Raw genomic sequence first — 25,712 nt, forward strand, 5'->3', positions numbered from 1 at the left:
GTAAGCTGCTGCCTGTTGCGTGACTAGGGGATGGCTTTCTTACACATCTGGGGGACCGTTTTGTTTATCAACAACTGTCTCATTATGTTGCCTCCCAAAACCTCATGGCTTTGACAGCCCAACATTTACTTTGAGTTCAGACATTGTTTCAGGACTGGGGGAAGACTGCCTGTCAGTATCTGCTCTTCATAAAAGAGTGCTCCCACTGTGTTCATACCAAGATTTATCTGATCCAATATGCCACTGGAGTGTAGATCTGCAATGCCCCCTCCCTGCCTTGGATTTCCTAGGCTTACTTAAACAAATACCAACCCTTATGTCAAAACTGACCTGAGAGAATGCCAGTTTTGACTTTTATGTCGAGCTTATCTTACACCAGAACAGTTGTTTAAAATTGGAACGTTAGATTCCCCACTTTGTCAAAAATGTTGCCTTGATGTAAGCACCTTGTTGAATGCTTTTCGGAATTGTTCCAGGACTCAGGAATTTTGGAACTCTGTCCATCGATACCTGGTGCTTTTATTGAAATCCCGGGTACCTAGCTCTGTAATGGGGTTTTTGCTGGATCACCATGAACTTTTTGTGCTGCAGAGCAGGGGTACACGTCAACTCATTAGGAAAGCTTGCTTTGTGGGCAGGAAGGTTATTTTGGGGGTTTGGATGGGGGGGGGGTCATGGATTCTATTGGAATTGTCCAGGAGATCATCAGATCCCAGGCCTCTTGTTACTAGTTGGCGACTGTAGAATTGAACTGAATTCTGTGGAAGGGAAGGGGAAGAGTTAAGGATAATGTTAAAACATTATTGACCACTTGATATTTCATTGTATGCTTTATTGTTGCTGAATTGGTCTTAATAAATGTTTAAATATACAAAAAGTATTTTTGTGAGCAACCATGTAAATCTGTGAGTGACACTTCTAAAATATATGAGCAATTGCTCATGCACTCCACTTGGAGGGAACATTTCTCACAATCTAAGTTTTGTACCTAGGGCAGTGGAAGGTTAAGTGACTTGCCCCTAGTTCTCAGCCCACTGCGCTTACTTATTAGGCTGCTCCTCCACTAAAAATAAATAAAATAAAAATAAGACCATCCCCCTCACCCTTTGTCATTGCTGGAACTCTGGATGCTTTCTTGTGTCTACCGCATAGCTCTTAGTGAGTTTGAGCAGGCACCAAGCTGAACTCCTATACTCGTGAAACAGTGGCCAGCACAGGAGTTTAGGCACCATACTGTTTAAACTTAGTAAGAGCCACATAGTGCTGCTGGAAGACACCAGGGGACAAATATTTTGTGTGCTATGGCCAATTTCTGGACACCATGATGACCTGGAAACTGGATTGTGTAGAGTCCTGCTCTGATCTGTGCCTAGGGTTAGAAGTTATTCACTCAGAAAGACCCAGGTGAGGCACACATACTAAGCATCAGTTGGGCCCCTACCAAGAGGATGTTACAACAGGACACTTAAGCAAATTTCAAGCCCTGGGGTTTTTCATTAACACACATCTATGCCCAAGCCAGGTCAGGTCATCCATTTCATTGGTATAAGTTTAAACGCTTAAGTGGCCGGGGTCTACCTTCTAAATGACAGACTTCACTACCTCACCTCGCTGCTTGCCAGTGCGGGTCTACAGTATCCTACGCTTTCTAGGTCACATCGTGGCCACTGTACAGATTCAACCAGATTGCACGTATGGATGTTACAATGGCACCTCTGTGCACTGGGACCAGCATTGCTAATCACCTCTCCAAAAAGATAACCAGCTGAAGGGCTGAGAGCAGGACCACAGAAGACAAGCACAAATAGGATTTGAGATGTGGTAGACCCTGAACGATTTTCAGAGTACTGTGTGAGGAGCTAGCTAAACTAAAGGTGGACAAAGCAATGGAGCCGGATGGCATACACCCGAGGGTACTGAAGGAAATTAGTGAAGTTCTGGCAGCTCCAATAAGTGACCTTTTCAATGCTTCTCTCAAGTTGGGAGTAGTCCTGGAGAAGGGCAGATGTGGTCTCTCGCCACAAAAGGAGAAGTAAGGAAGAGGTTGGGAGCTACAGGCCAGTTACTGTGGTAAGTAAATTAAATTAATAAAAATGCTTTTAAAACAGAATGGAAATGCTTTTAAAACAGAACAGTGAAGTTTCTGGAATCTAATAGACTCCTGGACCCAAGACAACATGGTTTTCACTAGAGGCAGGTTGTCTCAGACAAATCTATTAATTTCTTTGACTAGGTGACCAAAGAATTGGATTGAGCGAAAGTGCTAGATGTATTTAGATTTTAGCAAAGTCTTTGACATGGTTCTGCACACAGACTAATAAACTGCCCTTGGTACGGGCCCTATAGCGACTGGGTTAGGAACTGGTAGAGTGGAAGACGACGGAGGGCAGTGGTAAATGGATCTCACTTGGAGGAAAGGGATGTTACCAGTGGTGTACTGCAAGGTTTGGTTTCTGGGCAAGTCCTTTTAACATTCTTGTAAGTAACATTGCTCAAGGGCTGTCTGGTAAGGTTGCCTCTTTGCAGATGATACCAAAATCTGCAATAGTGTAGACACTCCTGATGGTGAGGATAATATGAGGAAGGACCTAGCAAAGCTTGAAGAATTGGTCTAGAATTTAGCAAATAAGATTTAATGCTAAAAAATGCAAGGTCATGCATTTGGGCTGCAAAAATCCAAGGGAACAGTACAGTTTAGAGGGTGAAGAACTTTGTGCACAAAAGAGGAGCGGGACTTTGGTGTGATCGTATGTGATGATCTGAACATAGTCAAACAGGTAGGAAAGGTGATGGCAAAAGCTAGAAGGATGCTTGGGTGCATAGGGAAAGGACTGGCCAGTTAGAAGAAGAAAGCGATAATGACTCTGGTGAGACCTCATTTAGAATATTGTGTACAGTTCTGGAGACTACACCTTCAAATAGATATAAACAGGATGAAGTCAGTCCAGTAGGCAGCTACTAAAATGGTCAGTGATCTTAAAAGCATATGGGGATAGGCTTAAAGATCTCGATATGTATACTTTGGAAGGAAGGCAGGAGGGGAGATATGATGGATTTAAATACCTCCGTGGCGTAAATGCGCAGGAAGCGAGTCCATTCATAGGAAGCTCTGGAGTGAGGGGGTATAAGATGAAAGTGAAAAGGGGTTGACTCAGAACTAAGCTGAGAAAATACTGCTTCATAGAAAGGGTGGTGAATTAATGGAACAGCTTCCCTGTGGAAGTGGTGGAGATGTCCCGAGCTTTCTTGAATTCAGATATAGTTTTCAAGTACATAAGATATCTAAGGGAGAAGAGTAGGCATCTAATTGGTAGATGACGTTTAATGTGAGCAAGTGTAAAGAGATGCAAGTGGGAAAGGAACCCGAATTATAGCTATGTAATGCAAGGTTCCACATTAGGAGTCACCAACCAGGAAAGGTATCTAGGTGTCATCGTCGATGATACGTTGAAACCCTCTGCTCAGTGTGCGGCAGCGGCTAAGAAAGCAAATAGAATATTAGGTATTATTGGGAAAGCAATTGAAAATAAAAATGAGGACGTTATAATGCCTTTGTATCGCTCCATTGTATGACTGCACCTCGAATATTGTGTTCAGTTCTGGACACCGAATCTCAAAAAAGATATAGTGGAATTAGAAAAGGTACAGAGAAGGGTGACGAAAATGATAAAGGAGGTGGAACAACTTCCCTTTGAGGAAAGGCTAAAGCAGCTAGGGCTCTTCAGATTGGAGAAAAGACTGCTGAGGGGAGATATGGTAAAGTTCTATAAAATAATGAGTGGAGTGGAACAGGTAGGCGTGAATCACTTGTTTACTCATTCCAAAAATACTAGGACTAGGAGGCAAGCAATGAAGCTACAAAGTAGTAAATTTAAAACGAATCGGAGAAAATGTATCTTCACTCAGCATGTAATTAAACTCTGGACTTTATTGCCAGAGAATGTAGTAAAAGCAGTTAGCTTAGCGGAGTTTAAAAAGGGTTTGGATGGCTTTCTAAAAGAAGTCCATAGACCATTATTAAAATGGACTTGGGGAAAATCCACTGTTTATTTCAAGGATAAGCACTATAAAATGTCTTGTACTGTTTGGGATCTTCTAGGTACTTGTAACCTGGATTAGTCACTGTTGGAAACAAGTTTCAATCCTTATGAAATTGTAGATAACTAGAAAATATATAAACTTGTGTGGGTATAGAATTCCACATTTTTTGGCTTGAAAGGAAAAAGAGCCATCAAGAATTCTCTTATAGTGAACTTTCTTAACAGATGGAAATCCCTCCTTCTGCAGTTATTAGCTTATCCATCTTATTGAAGGAGCTAATAACTGCAGAAGGAGGGAAGAGCAGTTTGCCTGTATTGTATTTAGTGTTTTACAGGGGATCTTAAAACTATCCTAGCAGAGACTGGAAACCAATGTAGGCTTCTGAGCATGAACAGCCATAGATCATTCTAGTTACAGTATTTTGTGGTAATTGTAACTTGTTAACTAATCTTGAATAGCCCACCGTATAAAGCGCTACAATAATCCAACTGAGGCAATACCAGTAGCCTGAACCTGCATACGAAAATGTTCGGTTAAACAAAAGAAAGAAAAAGATCTTTTGTCATAGTTTAAAAAAATAACTTCTTATGCAAATAATGTATCTGCAGATCTATTGTCAATTTAGTATCCAGAATAATTCCCAAAACCTTAAAAGGTTTTTCAAAATGTAACTGTTCTCCAGAAGCTATAGTCACACTACAAGAAACCAAAGAGACATTATTACAATGTACAAAGTACAGCAATTTGGTCTTTACTGCATTGAGATGATAAGCCCAAGAGTGAATTAAAGCAATTCAGTCAGAAATAGAAGTTTGTAATGCTGGAAAATCTAATATTACTGGTATCAAAACAAATATATCATATGCATATGAGCAACTAATGAACTATCCCACAGGTTCTAGAATAGTGGGAAGGACTAATGGAAAGAAAAATAGACTTAATTTATGCTTAATGCTTCTTTATTTTATTTTCTATTCCTTTTCTAATAATTCATAACATTCTTTGCTCAGTTGTGGTGGCGGCCAAAAAAGCAAAAGATTTCAATTTGTCCTCGATGATATCTAGATCATTTTGGAGGGGGGGGGGGTGAGCTGACTCTACTGTGGAACTTAGCATTTTACAGCTACTGCTGCTACTATTTAGCATTTCTATAGCGCTACAAGGCGTACGCAGCGCTGCACAAACATAGAAGAAAGACAGTCCCTGCTCAAAGAGCTTACAATCTAATAAAAAATAAATAAAGTAAGCAAATCAAATCAATTAATGTGTACAGGAAGGAGGAGAGGAGGGTAGGTGGAGGCGAGTGGTTACGAGTCAAAAGCAGTGTTAAAGAGGTGGGCTTTCAGTCTAGATTTAAAGGTGGCCAAGGATGGGGCAAGACGTAGGGGTTCGGGAAGTTTATTCCAGGCGTAGGGTGCAGCGAGACAGAAGGCGTGAAGTCTGGAGTTGGCAGTAATGGAGAAGGGACCAGATAAGAAGGATTTATCCATGAAGCGGAGTGCACGGGAAGGGGTGTAGGGAAGGACGAGTGTGGAGAGATACTGGGGAGCAGCAGAGTGAGTACATTTATAGGTTAGTAGAAGAAGTTTGAACAGGATACGAAAACGGATAGGGAGCCAGTGAAGCGACTTGAGGAGAGCTATAATTTGGGTTGTATTCCCAATGTGCATCACTTTGCACTTGCCACATTCAATTTTGTCTGTCATTTGGATGCCCAGTCTTGTAATATCCTTCTACAGTTTCTCACAGTCCACATGCGATTAACAACTTGCAGTAGTTTTGTCATCTGCAGATTTAATCACCTCATTTTGTTTCCGTTTCCAGATCATTTATAAATTTTAAACACCAGACCTAGTACAAATCTTCTTTGGCACTCCAATATACACCTTCATTGAGCGAAATGGCCATTTAAACCTACTGTTTTCTTTTAACTAGTTCTCAGTTCATAATAGGATATTGCCTCCTATCCCATGGCTTTTAGAATTTCCTTTCATTTTCTTTTGAATTGAGTCTCTCATGAGATATTTTTGTCAAAATCTTTCTGAAAATCATCTTTAGTTGTACGCACAGTACAATGCAACATAAATCTTATCAAACATTGTGAAAGTACTTACAAAATATACATGTGCATTGATCATATCACAGTTGTCTCCTCTTAGTTAAACTTTTAACATATTAAGGAGAATGCTACAGAGCATTGGAGTCAATGCCTAAAAAAAGGTTCCTATACCACCAAGAAGTATTTATCACCTTCTCTCCCCTCTCTATCACTGTCATTAGCTCCACCCTTAACGAGTCATACATGTAGTTTCTCCACAAAGTGAGTGTGGGTGACTCTAGTTGTACCAGTTCACTAATATACATGTCTGGCAACCAGACATTATAGGCGTAAATACTTACTATGCAAGTGACCCCAGTTCTAAGTCATTTGTCCTGTTCAGTATCTATTGCGCCATCATATGCTCTGAGTCCATATCTCACTCCACTATTGCTGAATTTTTGAGCATTCACATAAACAGTTTTCTAATGCGCCTTCAGAATTGGTACGTTTTAAACAAATGGACTGTGCCCATCTAGGATGCATATATTTTCTTTTGTTACATTTGTACCCCGCGCTTTCCCACTCATGGCAGGCTCAATGCGGCTTACTGGGGCAATGGAGGGTTAAGTGACTCGCCCAGAGTCACAAGGAGCTGCCTGTGCCTGAAGTGGGAATCGAACTCAGTTCCTCAGTTCCCCAGGACCAAGTCCACCACCCTAACCACTAGGCCACTTGCAACAGAGACGTGGGGGGGGGGGGGGGAACTGCACATGCATTTGGCACTGCTACAAATATCTAAGGAGAATGGGGGCATAGAAGATATTGTGTACCATTTGATTGCTCCTCTTATTTGCTAATTGTGGGGAATGGAGGATTTTTGGCAGGAAATGGAAGGTATGGGTTTCCAAAGATGGCAAAATAAGGGTATTCAGGAATACATCTATCAGGTGATGACAGCCAGGGGATGCTTTCATTTGAGGCGGCTACAACTAGATATGAGTTAGGTGCAGAGGACAGATCTAATTAGATGCAGGGTACACCACTATATAACAGGGCTAGTAAGAAAAAATAAATAAAATCAGAAAGTGTTAGGACACAGGCTCTGATAAAATGTGACCACAGGAATGGACTCTTTGGTCAATATTATAGGGAATATATGCATCAGTATTACCCTCTCCATTTCAGAAGTGGGTACAGGTGACTAAAGAGGAACATAAGGATAATGAATTTCAAGAAGGAATGAGATGGGGAGAGGACACTGGTAAAAGTACGTACTATTTTTAACACGGCTCTGTTGCAAAGTGGCCTAGTGGTTAGGGTGGTGGACTTTGGTCCTGGGAACTGAGGAACTGAGTTCGATTCCCACTTCAGGCACAGGCAGCTCCTTGTGACTCTGGGCAAGTCACTAACTCTCCATTGCCCCATGTAGGGGCTAGGGTGGTAGCTGAAAATTTTGTAATCACTCTCCATACCAAAAGATGCTGGTGACTGAAACATTGAGCTGCACAGATAACTACCCCAATCACTCTCTTCCTCCTTCTCTCTTCCCTTCCCTGATCGCTACACATTACTAACTGTATCTGATATCCTGAAATGATAATGATACAAATCTATGTAAGCCACATTGAGCCTGCAAATAGGTGGTGGAATGTGGGAAACAAATGCAATAAATAAACTCACCAGTCATTTAAAAGATATAATAAAGGAAGCTCCTACAGACAAAACTTAGGATTTAACTAAATAAATTGCCTGCACAGGTGCCTGAGTGACCCTACTGACATCTGAGAACAGATACAAGTTTTTCGCCACAAAAAGAATAATCTGTTTTTGTTTGGATGTTTTGTTTGCTTTTTTAAATATGTTCGCAATACCTTTTATTGTATCTAGCTTAGAAACAGGGAGGGTTGCACTTGTTGGAGTGTCATCAATTGGATTCTTTACAGGTTTTTTTTTTTTTTTTTAATGTAAATCAACTTCCTATGCTACTCCATTACTAGCAACAGTTTTGCAGAAACATAGTTTAGAAATTCCTGTAGAACCACATTGGATGAGCACAGATTCCTGAAAATATGTCCTTTAATACAATTTTAATGTGAAAGTAAGTTTTAGAAAACTTTAAAATTAGTATTATACACATTCTCTGATGATGCAAAATTATGAGAGGAATCTGTAAACTGCAAAAAAGTCACTAGAGTTTCAAGTTTTACTTGAAACGATTACTACCTGATTCAGCTTTCTCTCATGGTCTTGAAATTTAGACACTAATGAGAAAAGACAGTAATTTGTGCCTCAGATCCTTTCAGTGAAGTGTTAGTACAAGATACCAGTTTCCAAATGTCCACAAGAGATACCTCTCATGCCATTAGAGGTTTACTAAGGTTTTTCACTGTCCCAAGAAGAATTGGCACATCCTTGCAATCAGAAATATAGTCTCAGAAGCTATTTGGAATCCTCAGTGAACGGAAGATGATTTCATGGCTTGCCCCATTTCAGAAGTAAATACTGCCAGCCAATCTTTAACCTCCGTAGGAGGCAAAGGAAGATTCTGAAGCCGTCTTGAGTACTCATTAGAAGTAGGGGAAACATGAAAGAGGGTGCATGTGTTTTGTCTATTGGACAGCTTACCCCCATTATAGTTGTGAAGGAGCTAATTCTAGATTTGATCTTCCCTTTTCCCCATACCAAAGGAACCAGGAGCAACCACCGACAAAACCATTCCCCTTTGAACACGTCCTTTCATTTGTGCAGCTGCATGTGGGGAGGACTAGGTTGTGGCACACGCTTGGGTTGGGTGGCGGGGTGGAAATTTAAACCTGGCAGCTCAATCTGCTCTCTCTACACATATCAATTGGCTTTGGTGAGGCCAGTAGGACAAAGTACCCTGGTGAGGCTTCTTCCCCCAGTGAAAACAAGCAGACAAAAATAATTGCGATTCAGTCTCAAAATTTAAGCCATGCAGATTCACTGTTCACCAATCAAAATGTATTTTTGTTCTTTTCTGCTCAAATATTTAGAAACATCACCCTCTTGCAGTGAAAATCCTTTTTCAGTTACAATATATATTTTTAAGTCCTCCACACTGAGACATTTGTAACCAATATAACAACTAGTGGAGCAGATTAGAGTGGCATATAGCTGACAATTTCTTGAGTCTTGCCTATATATAGTTTTTTGGCATGGCACAAGTTGTCATTTTTTTATGTGGAGGGGAGACACTTTCTCCTTTGCTTCTGCATGCATGCTTTCTCCCAGTCCACTTTTGTTTGTAAGGGCTTCCTTTCTCTCACTTTTTTCAGCTTTCTCCTAGAAGGTATCTCTTTTCTGATTAGTGGGCTTCTGGGATAGGGTTTTCCTTTTGTGTCTTTCTGCAGGTGAGAGAAAACTCTGGAAGGCTAGTCAGATATAGATGACACCTTTAGATCGAAACAAACCTAAAATAACTTGTCTGACCCAACCTTCATAGCTGAGAACCTTTCTCTATACACAGCACCCACACCCCGCTCAACATATAGTACCTATAGATCTTGATTATTTTATTTTATCCTATTATAATGATTTTTATCACTAATTGGTATAACCCCCCCCCCCCCCCCCCCCCAAAAAAAAAAAAATCAGCTACTTCTTAGCCAGTATTACCTTGGTATATAATTAGATGATACTGATTATACAGAGAGAAGGAGTTTAGACTCCGCCGTTAGGCCGGGACATATAGGCACCAGGATGTTAGGCCCAATTCTCTTACTCTTTCTCCTAACCTGAGTTCTTTTCTCTCCAATGCCACAGGTGTGCTCCCTTCCCTCTTCTCCCAACGGACCACTGCTGCCTCTAGCTTTTTTTTTTTTTTTTTTTTTTCTTAGCTGCCTGGGATCTCTTTCATATCTCCTCAACGGGTATTGCCATCCCCACTGACCTGCAGCCCTTCTTCCGCAGTTCTCTGTGCCAGGGCTCCACAGCATGAAGAACAGGAGGAGGAACAGTAACAGCGGGTAGGATTGCATATGTGCTGTGCCCGAGCCAGCCTCAGGTTTCCTCACAGCTCAGCACTGGCTGTAGCACAGAGATGCACCCAGGGATCCCAGCCTCCACCGCTGCAGCCACCGCCACCACCCCTGCTGTGCTGCCCACCGGTATAGGGGCGCACCTGCTGCTGCTCTTCACTTCTCCCAAACAGTGCCTCCCTCTCTCTCTGTCCTGCCTAGGATCTTGCTTACCTCCTCCACAGTTGCTTGCCATCCCCTCTTCCAGTGGAAAGAGCTGCAAAGAGGCTCCAAGGATAGCAGCTGTGCAGAACAGAGCACATCTGCAAACAACTGGGAGTTACCGGTCACCTCACCAGCCTCCACCACTGGTGGGACTTGAGGTCATGAGGATGGCGCCAACCATGGATGAGGTAGGAAAGGCAAGATCCCAGGCAGCTGAGAAGGAGCCGGAAGAAGCAGTGGCACTCTTGGGAAGAAGCGAGAAGGGAGTGCAGCTGGAGCACTGCAGAGAAGGGAATTGGGCCTAAATGTCCTGGGGCTTAAATGTCACATCAAGAAGGTAAATCTTATCCCAGTTGTGCATGCCATGGTACCATCAAGACTAGATTACTGCAAAGCACTATACAATGGTCTGACTACAAAGGGCCTGCACCAGCTCCAGTTGATTGAGAATGCAGCAGCAAGACTCGTAGAAGGTGCAAGCGACGTGACCACATCACACCATTTTTGCAAACATTTCACTGGCTACCAGTACAGTACAGGGCTAAATTTAAAACTCTTATGTCCTGATCTTCAAGGCCCCTGAAAAGGAAATGGCCCCGAGTACTGAAGAATAGGATGATCCTCCACACCACCGCCAAGGACACTAAGGTCCTCCAAGGACTTTCACTAACTACACACCCTCTCTCCAAAAGACATTACCCGATGTGATACCCGCAGGCAAGCCTTCTCCAGAGTAGCCCCACACTCTGGAATGCATTGCCTGAAAGGCTGCGCTTAACACAAGACTACCTCTTCTTCAGGATTGACTCGGGCTGCACACCCTGCAGCGGGACATGTTTATCCACCCTAGCCTAGCTGAGATATTTAACCATCCTCTGACCTCATGTGCAACTTTCTTCAAATCAGTCGCCTTACTTTCAAATTCTTCCTACTTTCTTAGCATCTGTATGTTACAACTTTGCCTTACCCTTCACTACCATTATAATGTTCTATTACGTATTGTGTTGTCATTGCACGTAGTTATACCATGCCATATTTTGTATTGTTGAATATTTTTACTGCTGCTGTGATTGCCTGTTGCTCATGTTTGATCTATTCTTACTGTACACCGCCTTGAGTAATTCCTTCAAAAAAGCAGCAAATAAATCCTAATAAATAAACCTGGAAGATGTAATGGCGCAATTTGACAAATTGAAGAGTAGCAATTGCCTGGACCGGATGGTATTCATCCCAGGACTATTGATAGAATTGAAAAAATGAACTTGCAGAACTATTGTTAGTAACATGTAATTTATCTTTAAATCAAGCATGGTACCAGAAGATTGGTATTTGTAACGCCTATTTTTAAAAAGGTTCCAGAGGTGATCTGGAAAATTATAGAACGTTGAGCCTGACATCGGTGCTGGGCAAAATGTAGAGACTATTATAAAGAATAGAATTACAGAGCAGATTCAAAAGCGTGGATTTAGTGAAGGGAAATCTTGTCTCACTAATCTACTATATTTCTTTGAAGGGGTGAACAAACATATGTATAAAGGTGAGCCGGTCAATATTGTGTATCTGGATTTTCAAAAGGTGTTTGACAAAGTACCTCATGAAAGATTCCAGAGGATAGGAGGTAGTGTTCTATTGTGGATTAAAAAACTGATTAAATGTGGAAAACAGAGAGTAGGGTTAAATGGTCGTATTCTCAATGGGAAAAGGGATAGATACAGGGGTCTGCTTTTTAACATATTTATAAATGATTGATCTAGAGCTGGGAGGAACTAGTGAGGTAATTAAATCGCAAGAAGATTGTGAAAATTGCAAGAGGACCTTATGAGACTGGACATCCAAATGGCAGATGACTTTAATATGAGCAAGTGCTAAGTGATGCATGTGGGAAAGAAGATCCCGAAATATACTTACATGATTCTAGGTTCCACATTAGGAGTTACCGACCGGAAAGGGATCTAAGTGTCATCACTGATGATACGTTGAACCCTCTTCTGAGTATGCGATGGTGGACTAAGCTAAGAAAGCAAATTGAATGTTAGGTATTAGGAACAGAATGGGAAAACAAAAATGATGACATTTATAATGCCTTTGTTTTGCTCCATGATGCGACAGTTCTGGTCACCCACATCTCAAAAAAGAGTGTAGTGGAATTAGAAAAGGTACAGAGAAGGGGACAAAAATGATAAAGGGAATGGGACAACTTCCCTATGAGGACAAGGCTAAAGCGGCTAGGGCTCTTCAGCTTGGAGAAAAGAATGCTGAGATATAATAGACGTCTATAAAATATGAGTGGAGTAGAATGGGTAGTACGTGAATCGCTTGTTTATCTTTCCAAAAATACTAGGACTGGGGGGCATGCAATGAAGCTACAAAGTAGTACATTTAAAATGCGTAATTAACCCTGGACATTCTTTGGCAGTTAGCTTAGCGAGGTTTAAAAAAGGTTTGGATAGCTTCCTAAAAAAAGAAGTCCATAAGCCATTGTTAGATGGACTTGGGGAAAATCCATTGTACTGCTTTGGATCTTGCCAGGTACTTGTAACCTGGATTGGTCACTGTTGGAAGCAGGATGCTGGGCTTGATGGACCTTCGGTCTGTCCCAATATGATAACATTTATGTTCTTATGACTGAGTAGTCTGAGTAATTGTGTTATAAGATTCCTGTGTCTGTAGGGAAGGGAAGGTACTTGGGTTTAAGTACTAAAAAGAGACAGATGGTAAAAGATGATATAGTGAGAAATGACCACCAAAGTGGAGGAACCAGGACCACTACGTACACAACCTAGTCAAACAATAGAGTAACATGGTCAACAAGACAAATCCAAACACACCAGGAAGACAGTAGTAGTTGCAAACAGTTTATTCCATTCAAATTGACTCTACACGGAACCATGTTTTGGCTGGAGTGCCTGCCTCAGTAGTCTTTATGTAGATGAGCCCAAGTGTGACAATAAAAGCTTCACAAAGCTGGTAACAGTGGATACAGTCTTCATTTGTGGACAGATTTAAAGTGGCAGTGAGAAGATTCAGGAGATCCAGAGGAGGCTGGCAACAGTTGGTAACGGATCGAACTCATAGAGCAGACCATACTTTGAGTTTGTTGTTTTTTTAATAAACTTTTCTAAAGGAAACTCGTGTTTACTACAGAGTAGAAGTGGTTCCCTGGACAGACCATGCATTAATTTGTTGCTTTTTTTTTTTTGTTTGTTTGTTTCTTGGTTAATAAGGTAAAAGAATAAGACTGTTTTAAGAAGACCTGAGATTGACTGACTTAAGTTGAAGTCAATTTTACTTCCTAAATTAGATGAGGTTGAGGAAAGTATGTCAGCTGAAAGGTTGGTGGATACTTGGTTTAATTCTATGAGATGGAGTTGTCTTTGATTTGGCACTTTCATCCCACAAATTTCTGATGTGATCCAGTGGTCTTTCTTCAAACTCTGTACAATCCACTCCATTAAGACAGATGTTCCAGCATTCGATATTCTTGTCCACTCCCTTGTAATTGGTCAATTTGGTCATTGCAACTTCTCCTTCCCTTTGTACCCCCCCCCCCCCCCCCCCCCACCAGCTTTCCTTTAATCATTGTATTTTCTCCCCTCTTCCCTCATTATCTGTTATTTCTCAGCACCTTTATTTTCTTATTTCTCTTTCATTTGTTATTGTAAGCTGCTCAGACATTGTTTAATGGGTGGGGTATAAACCCGTAATAAACTTGGAAGCAAAACATGTCAGCTCGTCTTATTTCTGGAACTTCTAGATATGAGTACATTTCGCCAGTGTTACAAGATCTTCACTGTTTACCTTTACATCAGTGGGTTCAATTTAAGGTTCTATGTTTGATTTATAAGGCCATGAATTGGGAAATTTCAGTTCTTTTAGCTACGGCATTGAGGGTATATTGTCCTCCTTGTCCTATAAGATCAGCAGTTAAAATGCTGCTAAATGTTCCCTCTTATAAACAGATTGTATTAGAAATATTAGATCAAAAATCTATTTGAAAGGTGCATGTCTGTGGAACAGTTTTCCCAATTGAATTACGAAAAATTGAGAGCTACCTTTGATTCAGGAAATCACTCAAAGCCTGTCTTTTTTTCTCAAGCTTTTGGTTGAGTAAGAGGATTGACATGGAATATTGATCAGTTTTTAGTTTGTTTTACAAAGGCTTGATATATCACAAAGTGCCCCCCCCCCCCCCCCCCCCCCAATGAGAGGAAAGCCATCAAGATTACTGCAAGCTGAAGAATGAGAGCTGGACAAAGCCTCGGATTTCCCAGAATTGATTCGTAACCCTGCAAAATTCTTAGTTTCCAAAATTGGTCCATAATGTTCATAACAAATTGAAGTGTAACAGAAGTCTTATTAATAAGGAGCAGCATATCATCTGTAAAAAAAGGTTAATGTGGTACTCCTTGTGGCCGACCACTACACCTGCCAGATTTGTGTCTTGATGTATTCTTGCGGCTATGGGCTCCAAGGTTAGAACAAAGAGGAGCGGGGATAGTGGGCACCCCTGCCTCATCCCCATACCCAGGTGTAAAGTATCTGTGAGGCTGTTCCGTTCTACGATTCCCTAATGTGGCTGTACCACATGAACTTTATCTTACCACGACAACACCTTGTATTTGTTCACACCAGAGCCTGCAAAGGCCCTCCGGTACTATGTAAGCCACATTGAGCCTACAAATATGTGGGAAAATGTGGGATACAAATGTAACAAATAAATAAAAGGTACACTTCAAAGAAACACATACAATATTATTGACTGAAAGAGTAAGTAGAAGTGAAGAGGTATGTTTTCAGTGCTGCTTGAAACATTGAACTGTGAATATTTTTGTACACTGCTTAGAATTTTGGATATAAATTTTGTAATAAAGCATTCAGATAAGATATAAACCATGCTAACACACTGAGCCTAAGCCCAATTATTCTAGTTGCCCAATTAGCAGCAAATGACTTGCTGAATGAAATGCTGCAGAGATATGCTTCCTTTAGGTGACAGATTGGAGTCTGTGAGATTTCACGCTTTCATTTATGCAGATGATGTCACAGTATATGTCCTCTTTAAAAATGGTTTTCAGGATATTCACAATAAGGTCAAGGTAGGTCTTGATTTGATGGAATCTTGAGCTTCTGAATTTAAACTGAAGTTGGAGATAAAACTAAATTCCTTGCAATAATTAATTCTTTTGACCAAAGCTTATACAATAGTTTTACCATTGATAATATTTCCTACCCCTTAGAAAATATTTGAAAAATACTGGGTATAATTATAGACAGATACCTTATGTTTGAACACAGGTTTCCTCAGTGGTCAATAAATCCTTCAAACCTCTTTGGAAATTGAACCTAATCTGATCCTTTTTTTTTTTTTTTTTTTTTTTTTTTGTCCAGTATCTTCAGACTGCCAGTACAATCTTTAGGCCTAACTCAACCATTGTGATGCCATCTATGCTGGATGTAAGGAGAGTGTCCTAAAAAGACTGCAAACTGCTCAAAATACTGCAGCTAGACTTGTCTTCCAAGTACCACACTTTGATAGAACTACACCATTAGCTCACTATTAAAGCTAGGATCATTTTCAAACTATGTGCTTTTGTTTTTCAAATATTTATGGCATAGCGCCATACTATATGCAGCCTTTGATTAAGCTACCACTATGTATGCAACCCATTACCTCAGACGCCCAATTGCAAGAAAGTAACATATAAATCGGTTCATTTCCGCCGATTTCTCTTACCAAGGTAACCAAATGGTGGAATTCCCTACCTAATACAATTAGAAGTCAACCTAATTATCTGAAATTTTGCAAAATACTGAAATCATTCCTCTTCAAAAAATTCCTATCAACAGGTACTGGTTGGCAGGCATAAACTAGAAAATGGTCAGAGAAAAACCACACGGAGTGTGGAGGTGCACTTGATCCCCACCAGGACAAAAAAGCGAAAAAAAAAAAAAAAGGGGGGTGGGGAAAATAGGCTGTATTCAAACAATGGGCAGAGTGTATAGATTAGTTAAAACAATGATTTTTATTGTGAATAGGTGACTCACCCAGCCGTGTTTTGGCGCCGTAGCCGCCTTCCTCAGAGTCTTCCGGAAGTGTTTCAATCTTTGGGGTGATTGGCACACTGGGGAAAAAAACACTAAGGGATACACCAATCCTTCTTCCCAATGGTTGATGGGTAAACACTCAGGAAGATAATGGCATAAGAATGCACAGTTCCTCCTTAAGAGCGGCGGTGGCGATGCAAAAATCTCAAGAATATTTTCACATCCGGCTGTGTTGATCACCTATTCACAATAAAAATCATGTTTTAACTAATCTATACGTCTGCCCCAGTGTTTGAATAGAGCCTATTTTCCCCACCCCTTTTTTGTCTAGAAAAATGGTCAACCATACATTCCATGTATCTCATTCTTCTTTGCTAATTTTTGATATTACTGTGCATTCTTATACTGAATGTAATGTTGCTATGAACTACTGTATACACTTTATTGAAATTACTCATTGTAAGCCACATTGAACAGATACAGTTAGGCCACTTATAGCTCACTAATACCATATTAAATAGTTCATAGCAGGTTACAACAAAAAGCACAATTTGCCCAGGATTGTCGCAGATTAGCAGGAAGTTATAGATTAGCTTATTTAAAAAATATATTCTAAGTATATATGATTATTTATTAATCACCTATTCTATTAAACCAGTAAGGCCTTTAGGGCTGTTTCTAAGCATGCCACATCTAGATAAAAATCTTAGGCAGTAAAAATTCTCAAAAATTTGGCAACCTGGAATGCAAATAAACCTGAGAAAACTTTCTTAGAAGTGATACCGTGTGGACTTGGGTAATCAAAAGAAAACAAATTGTGGATATTAAAATCATCCTCCGTAAACGAAAATGTACAAGGGAAATAGGGGTGATATGATACAGACGTTCAAATATTTGAAAGGTATTAATCCGCAACGAACCTTTTCCGGTGATACGAAGGCGGTAGAACGAAGAGGACATGACATGAGATTGAAGGGGGGGCAGACTCAAGAAAAATGTCAGGAAGTATTTTTTCACGGAGAGAGTGGTGGATGCTTGGAATGCCCTCCCGCGGGAGGTGATGGAGGAGATGAAAATGATAACGGATTTCAAACGTGTGGGATAAACATAAAGGAATCCTGTTCAGAAGGAATGGATCCTCAGGAGCTTAACCGAGATTGGATTGCAGAGCCGGTAGTGGGAGGTGGGGCTGGAGGTTGGGAGGCGGGGATAGTGCTGGGCAGACTTATACGGTCTGTGCCAGAGCCGGTGGTGGGAGGCGGGGATAGTGCTGGGCAGACTTATACGGTCTGTGCCAGAGCCTGGTGGTGGGAGGCGGGGATAGTGCTGGGCAGACTTACATGGTCTCTGCCGGAGCCGGTGGTGGGAGGCGGGGATAGTGCTGGGCAGACTTATACGGTCTGTGCCCTGAAGAGCACAGGTACAAATCAAGTAGGGTATACACAAAAAGTAGCACACATGAGTTGTCTTGTTGGGCATACTGGATGGACCGTGCTGGTCTTTTTCTGCCGTCATCTACTATGTTACTATATATGATGGTACTATGACCTGTATTATCTTCCACAACAGACATCCTTGTTTAAAAGTAATCCTGACCTCGCCACTAAGCCAATGAAGTTTTGTTCGGGATAATGTGGGATATAAATGTCATAAATGTGTATGTATATAGAGATATATAGAGACATACATATCGAGAAAAGCAGCTAGCACTGGACGTACCAGCTCCAGCTGAGCCAACCAGCTCTCATTTATTGAGTCAAATAACAACTCGGTACTGTAATCTTTTATAAGCCTGAACAGATATTTGTGAAGTAATTCTTTTTCTCAAAGTTCTCTGACAGTCCCCTTCCTAGAAGTTTTCATTATTACATAGAAAACAACATGTGTGATCTCCCTGTACTCTGGATGGTCAAGGTTCTTGAGGCCTTTATTTTCTACTGGAAAAAACTGTTTTTGTATATTAACATAGTCGACTCATGTTTCTTCTTATCATTAAGGTCATCCAACTGCATTTGCTATCTTTCTTTTTCTGTTACAGTTAGGTTTGAGATCACCTATTTGTCAGTCTTTTGTTTTCTGCCACCTCTGCTCCAGAGTAGCCACAGCTCTGCAATAGGTTGCTCAATACAAGGTCCATTAAAGACCTAGCTCTTAGTCGAGCCCCTTTACCCTAGTTCTAGGCATTGTTTTTCCAGTCCCCTTTACCTTACATTTGTTCTAATTGATACACCTGAAAGAAGGCCAAGAAAAACAATGCCTAGTATGTTGGAATTTACTCAGCCTGACCTACCGGGTAGCAGGGCTTGACTTTGTCCAGATTGTTCCCTGTTCTTCTGTCCTCCATGTTCCCTTTCTTTTCCCTTTGACCTTCTGATGTATCATTTATTTTGATTATTAGGTACCTGCTTTGTATTAGCTTACCTGATGCATCCTTTTCCTGTTGGTGTACGAGTCTGTTTATTTTGGTGTTACCTCTTTAATATTATCTATGTATACATTGCTTTGCTGTGCTCATGATATGCGGTTAATCAAGTCATTAAATCCAAACCTAATGTCATCCATTTGTGCTCAGATTTGGGGGGAAATGGTACTGAGATAGCATCTGGAGGGGGGTGCTTTAAGCTGCCTAGGAGAATGGGGAGCAATAGCCACAGCTGAGAAGATAGGCCACAAATTAGGAAAAATGGACATTGATTTTCACCTGTGTTCATAGTTTTGGAATAAGCATTGAAAATACATTTTTTTAATATTGATCTAAAGGAAAGCAAGTTGCAGGTGAGCCCTAGGCGCTAGACTTTTATCTAATCCATTTTTTATTGTCTTTCAAGTGTTACACTTCTGTCAGTCTATACAAAATGTTTATTTCATTATTCTGAGCACAGGGAATAATTTTTATTTCTGTTTTGTTTTCTCAGGCGTGGGGAAGAGCAGTTTGCTGCTGCGCTTTGCAGACAACACCTTTTCAGGTGAGTGACTCCAGGCTAGCAAACTGTTTTTCGTAGGCAGCAGGTCTAAATCCAGTCAGATGTGTTGAGGAGAGCAGAGAATGGAATGTATACTACTTACAGAAAAATCTAAAGACGTTTTTGCTTATGTGTAGTCACCTGCTCACTCTAGTTTTGCAATGTGGGAATACATTAACTTGCTCCATGAAAAAAAATATTCTCTCAGTTTTGGTTGCGAAGCTCCTTCAGTGTTCCTTCCCGCCTCCCCTTCACAAATTTCTTTTTTTTTTCAGGTACCTCATCCTTGAGCAGAGAGGCTTGGGGTCTTTTATTCCCTTCTGTTGTCCCATACAAAATTGCTAAGCTGTCTTTTACATTTATTGAAATTGGCTTAGATAAATTCAACTTCTTTAGCTAGATATTGGGGAGAACTGATTCTGGGTTAGGTGAACCAGTGCTAATGTTCTCTCTTCTTTTTTTTCTCTGATTGTAATTTTGCCTGTTGTAAACCACTTTGACATGTTTATGAATTGTAGTTTATCAAATATGTGTATACTACTGTTCAGATTTTGGTTGGTGCCATGATAGCAAAATTAGCTAATTCAGTAGAGTTCCTCTTAGTGTGATAACATTATATTACATAAAATCTCTTATAAACTGCACATACCTTTTGCAACTCAGGGCAGTTTAACAGTAAAACAAGACCCCGCATTGTTGTTTTCCTCCAGTCTGCTTTCTCCTGCATTCTCCAAGGAATGGCCTTCTCTAGATGGGGCAACATTTTAAGCTATTCAGAAAATCAACTTTCTCCGAAGACAAGCAGGCTGATATTCTCACAAGTGGGTGACGTCACGTCGGCCCCGGAAGATTTTAAAGCAAAATCTAAAAATCTCTTTAATGGTGTTCCGTCACGCGAGCAATCGCACCGCGCATGTGTGCACATATCTTCCCGCTCGCCGTGCGGACACGCCCCTCAGTTCTTCTTTTTCTGCGTCTGAGGAGACATGGAGTTCGTTAGTGCTTCGTGTTTTCTTCAGGTCCTCGGAGTTAAATCTCTTTTTTATTTTACCCTTTTGGGTGTTCTTTATTTTTTCATTTGTACTTTACTCATGGCAGGCTCATTGTGGCTTACATATACAGGTACTTTTTGTACCTGGGGCAAGGAAGGTTTAAGTAATTGCTAGAGTCACAAGGGGCTTTGCCTGAAATGAGAATCAAAACTTATAGGTATTTCTTTATAAGTTTCTTTCTTCTTTTTTCTTATTAAAAAAGAGTGTGCTGGTAAATTATCTGTGGGCTCTCTCTCGCCAGCAAAGTAAAAGAGAATTCAGGAGGCCAAGCCCACATTTTAGGAATCCATTTGTTAAAGTCCCAAAATTATTAAAAACTTAACAAATGGCTCTCGAGAGCTGTGAGAGCCTGCTCCAGCACACCACTGACTTTAAGCCTTGTACCCGCTGCAACCGGATGCATCGAGTGAGTCTCCACCCGCCTCGGCGCCTCCTGCTTTGCAGGTCATTCGGTCGCATCGGCAGACGTGTCTTGGGCCGGATCATCTCCCTGAGAAGTTGAAGTAGTGTCTCAAAATGATGAGACGTATGCTACTTGCCAGGGATGCCCAAAGGAGATCAATTTTTGAGTCCGATAGAGACCGATGCACGCTGGGTACAGTGATGCATCGAGTGGGTCTCCACCTGCTTTGGCGCCTCCTGCTTTGCAGGTCATTTGGGCGCATCGGCAGATGTCGGTACCATCGGTGCCCAGAGCTTTGCTCCCTCTGTTATGGAGGTATCCTGGCATCAGACGTCGGTCGGTGCCGAGAGCGTTGCTCCCTCTGTTATGGAGGTATCCTGGCATCGGACGTCGGTACCAGGTATCATGGGTACCATCGGTACCAGGTATCATGGGTACCATGGGTACCAGGTATAATCGGTACCATGGGTACCATCGATACCAGATATCATGACTATCATCGGTACCAGGTATCATCAGTACCATGGGTACCAGGTATCATGGGTACCATCGGTACCGGGTATCATGGGTACCATGTGTACCATCGGTACCGTCGGTACCAGGTATCATGGGTACCGTCGGTACCAGGTATCATGGGTACCATCGGTACCAGGTGTCATGGGTGCCATCGGTACCAGGTATAATCGGTACCATGGGTACCATCGATACCAGATATCATGACTATCATCGGTACCAGGTACCATCAGTACCATGGGTACCATTGGTACCAGGTATCATGGGTACCATGTGTACCGTCGGTACCATCGGTCCCATCTCTGTTATGGACACGGTACCATCGAGTGCCATTGGTGCTAGCGCCTCCTGCGGCATCTAGCTTTTCACCTGGGATTAGATCTCTTTCACCGATGCTGCCTCCGGTATTGGTGTTCGCAACCTATTGGGTCGATTCTCCTTCACTGGAGTCGTCTGGAGAGTCAACTTCTCGACCCCATCATAGAGGTTACCGGGCCTCCATGTCGGACGGGTTTGGATCTGAGCTGCTCTGTCTGAGTTGTTAGCTCAATTCAATGGTGGCTCATCTGATGAACATGAAGGTCATGGGGTTTTCTGTGCTGAGAATTCTCTAGATCTTCTATCTGTCTCGACACATTACAGTGGAGATTGTGAATCAGCCCAAGGCCCCAGATGCTCGAGGTCCTGGACTATCCGTCTTCACCTAAGTCTTCTACCACATGATATAAGAAGACTGAATCCCAGTATCGGATCCACGGGGAACCCAGTTTCATTAGGCCTCAGTTACCTCATGATTCTGTGGTGGTGGATTCTGCTCTCAGAACAGATAGGAGTTCTAAAACTTGCTTCGGCGCCCCCGGGGCCAGAGCATACATCCTTAGCCTCTTTTGGGAGAACGGCGTACCAGGCTGGCATGATCGCGTCCAAAATAGAGTCCTGCCAGATCTTTACGAGCATTCCCACCGGAGCAGGCTAAACCTTTTCAACGGTGTGTCGCAGGTTCCTGTCCAGGGGCATTTTCGACACTTGTAATGTAACATCTAGATTTCTGCTCTGGGTATAGTGATGCGCAGACTCTCATGACTGCGTGCCTCTCACCTGGAGGAGGTGACTCAGCAGAAAATTGTAGATATTCTGTGCATACACTTCCTCATTTCGGAAGTTCTTTAAAGGGAAGAGAAGTTTTCCTTGTGCCTTAAGGGATCGTACGTATACTCCTGCTTCTCGACAGCCGGTTCAGGCTATGCCACAGCACGCTCGTTCTAGTCAACGGCGTGCACCTAATCAGGCCCCTGCAGCTACTCCGCAAAAACCAGGGATGGGTTTTTGACTGGCTCCAATTCAGCATAGCCACCATTAAAAAAAAAAATGTCCGTACCGGCTAATCTGCCTGTCGGGGGGAGGTCTAACTTTTCTCCACCAAAGGTGGCTTCTTGTAACCTCCAACTGGTGGGTTCTTCAAATAGTCCGGTTAGGATACTTTCTCAATCTGGAATCAAATCCTCCACATTGCTCATTGGGAGCTTAATCCTTTAGCTTCCATCACAAGTGGGTACTTGCAGAGGAACTCTCTGCCTTTCTCAGCGCCAATGCAGTCGAGCCCGTTCCACCAGGGCAAGAAGTGTTGAGATTCTATTCCAGGTGCTTCCTTGTGGGTTGCGTCCCATCATAGAGATAAGGGGCCTACACAGATATTTGGTTCAGGATGCTTTCCCTGGGCATCCTTCTTCCCATACTTCAGGAAAACGATTGGCTATGCTCTCTGGACTTACAGGATACTTATACCCAGTTTGCGTCCAGAGAATGTTTTCCTAGTGCCTGGCTGTTGTTGCAGCGTCTCTTCATGGACTGGGAGTGCATGTGTTCCCTTAACACGATGATTGCCCGTCTCAACAGATTACAGCACAGTAAATATTGAGACTTCTAGGCACATGGCTTCCACAGTTCACGTAACTCCCATGGCACATTTACACATGACATCCGCTCAGTGCATCCTAGCTTCCCAGTGGTATCAAGTTCATGGTATCTGGAGGATGTGACCCAACTGTTCACCAGTTTTCGGAATTCCCTTCAGAGGTGGTCAATTCTCTCCAATTTGATTCTGGGGCGTCCCTTCCAACTTCCTCAGCCACAAACGCTGCTGACGAAGGTTGCATCCCTCCTGGGGTTGGCTATCCAACCAAATTATTCTAATTCAACCAAACAATCGGGTTGCGATGTACTCGATAACAAAGGGGTACTGGATCTTGCCCTCTGAGTCAGGATGCCATGCAGATGTAGCGGTGGGCCTGCCAACGCGGCATGTTTTCTCCAAGCCACTTATCTAGTTGGCGTAAACAGCAGTCTGGCCGACAGGCTGAGCAGGATAATGCTACAGTCATGGTTGTTGAGCATGGCTGTAGCTCGAAAGATCTTCCAGGAGTGAGACACCCCCTCAGTGGATCTTTTTGCCACTTAGTCCAATCACCAAAGTCCCTCAGTTCTGTTCCAGGCTGCAGGTTCATGACAGGCTAGCATCGGATTGCCTCTCTCCTTCTTTGGGGGGACAGGCTTTCTGTATGCGTATCCTCCCATACCTCTGGTGGAAAAGACTTTGCTGATTCTCAAGCAAGATTGTAGAGCCATGATTCTGTTCGCTCCCTTCTAGCCGCGTCAGATATGGTTCCCTCTTCTTCTGGAGTTGGAATGTTTTCCAGCTCTCATTATGCAGAACGAGGGGGCACTTCTACATCCCATCCTCCAATCTCTGGCTCACACGGTCTGGATGTTGAGAGTATGAATTTCGTTGAGTCTTCCAGAGAGTGTCTCCCGAGTCTTGCTTGCTTCCAGAAAAGATTCCACGAAGAGGTGTTATTCTTTTTCATGGAAGGGGTTTGCCGTCTGGTGTGACAGTAAGGCCCTAGATCCTGCCTCTTGTCATATACAGACCTTGCTTGAGTTCTTTCTACACCTGTCTGAGTCTGGTCTCAAGACCAACTCTGTCGATGTTCATCTTCGTGCAATAAGTGCTTATCATCAACGTGTAAAAGGTCAGCCTTTAGCTGTCCACTTCATGAGAGGTTTACTTCTCCCCCAATATTGAGAGAATTCCTTGTATGTGTCTAGGGGGGGTTATTTCTGTTGGGCTTAGCACCCCCCAATAATTTTGAAAATTGGCTCTTATGCTTCGGTCAAAGCCCTTATCAATCCTTCTCCAGTATCTTGGGGTCTTAATGTCGTTTTTATCCAGCTGCTGAAAGCTCAATTCGGGCCACTGGATTCCTGCCATCTGAAGTATTGGACCTAGAAGGTCATTTTCCTTGATAGCTGTTACTTCAACTCGTAAGGTCGGTGAGCTTCAGACTCTAGTAGCTCAAGCGCCTTACCTTACTTTTCATCTTAACAGAGTAGTTCTCCGCATGCAGCCAAAGTTCTTACTGGCGGTGGTATTGGAGTACCATCTGATCCAGTCAATTGTCTTGCAACATTCTTTCTCCCTCATCTTACAAGCCCTGGCAAAAGCAAGCTGCGCACTTTTTACGTGGAACGGACGAGCCCTCTCAGACAGTCCGCCCAGTTGTTTATTTCTTTAATGCCAATAGAGAGGAGTTGCTGTCGGAAACCGCACCATTTCTTCTTGGCTAGCAGATTGCATTTCCTTCGTTTTTGTCCATGCTGGACTGACTCTAGAGGGCCATGTCACGGCTCACAAATTAGAGCCATGGCTGAGTCGGTGGCTCATCTAAGATCAGTCACTATTGAAGAGATCTGCAAAGCTGCGGCGTGGTCATCAGTCCACACATTCGCATCTCACTACTGCCTTCAGCAAAATAGCCGATGCGACAGTCGTTTGGGCAGTTGGGGCTGCAGAACTTATTTGGGGTTTAGAATCCAACTCCAACCCTCCTAGGCCCATTTTTGTTCTGTTCCAGGCTACACTCATTTAGATGTTTCTTCTTTTTCAGATCAATTTTTATTCTGGCCTCGCCGTTGCGAGACTCAATTGACCACTGTTTGTTGTGTTGTGTAAGCCTGGAAGCTAGGGATACCCCACTTGTGAGAATATCAGCCTGCTTGTCTTCGGAGAAAGAATAGTTACTTACCTGTAATAGGTGTTCTCCGAAGACAGCAGGCTGCATATTCTCACAAACCCTCCCACCTCCCCTTTTGGAGTTGTCTCCTTCATCTTTTGGATTTAACTGAGGGGCGTGTCCGCACGGCGAGCGGGAAGATGTGTGCGCACATGCGCAGTGCGATCGCTTGTGCGACGGAACGCCGTTAAAGAGATTTTTAGATTTTGCTTTAAAATCCTCCGGGGCCGACGTGACGTCACCCACTTGTGAGAATATGCAGCCTGCTGTCTTCGGAGAACACCTGTTACAGGTAAATAACTACTCTACATTGCCTAACAGGCATACTTGGGAGTTTATTGTAATCTTACCAATTTAAGATCTTGATATTACATATTTCTGA

General features: G+C 42.4%; 1 protein-coding gene across 1 annotated transcript in view; it reads left to right on the top strand.

The window, feature by feature from the left end:
* The window catches only part of LOC115459106 (ras-related protein Rab-35), a 47,327-nt gene that overhangs the window by 4,283 nt on the left and 17,332 nt on the right, over positions 1-25,712 (top strand). The window contains exon 2 of the mRNA XM_030188971.1: positions 19,245-19,295. Within this exon, the coding sequence (XP_030044831.1) occupies positions 19,245-19,295 (51 nt within the window). The remainder of the gene's footprint in view (positions 1-19,244; positions 19,296-25,712) is intronic.

This window comes from Microcaecilia unicolor, unplaced genomic scaffold (assembly GCF_901765095.1).
Source record: "Microcaecilia unicolor unplaced genomic scaffold, aMicUni1.1, whole genome shotgun sequence".
Taxonomy (NCBI): domain Eukaryota; kingdom Metazoa; phylum Chordata; class Amphibia; order Gymnophiona; family Siphonopidae; genus Microcaecilia; species Microcaecilia unicolor.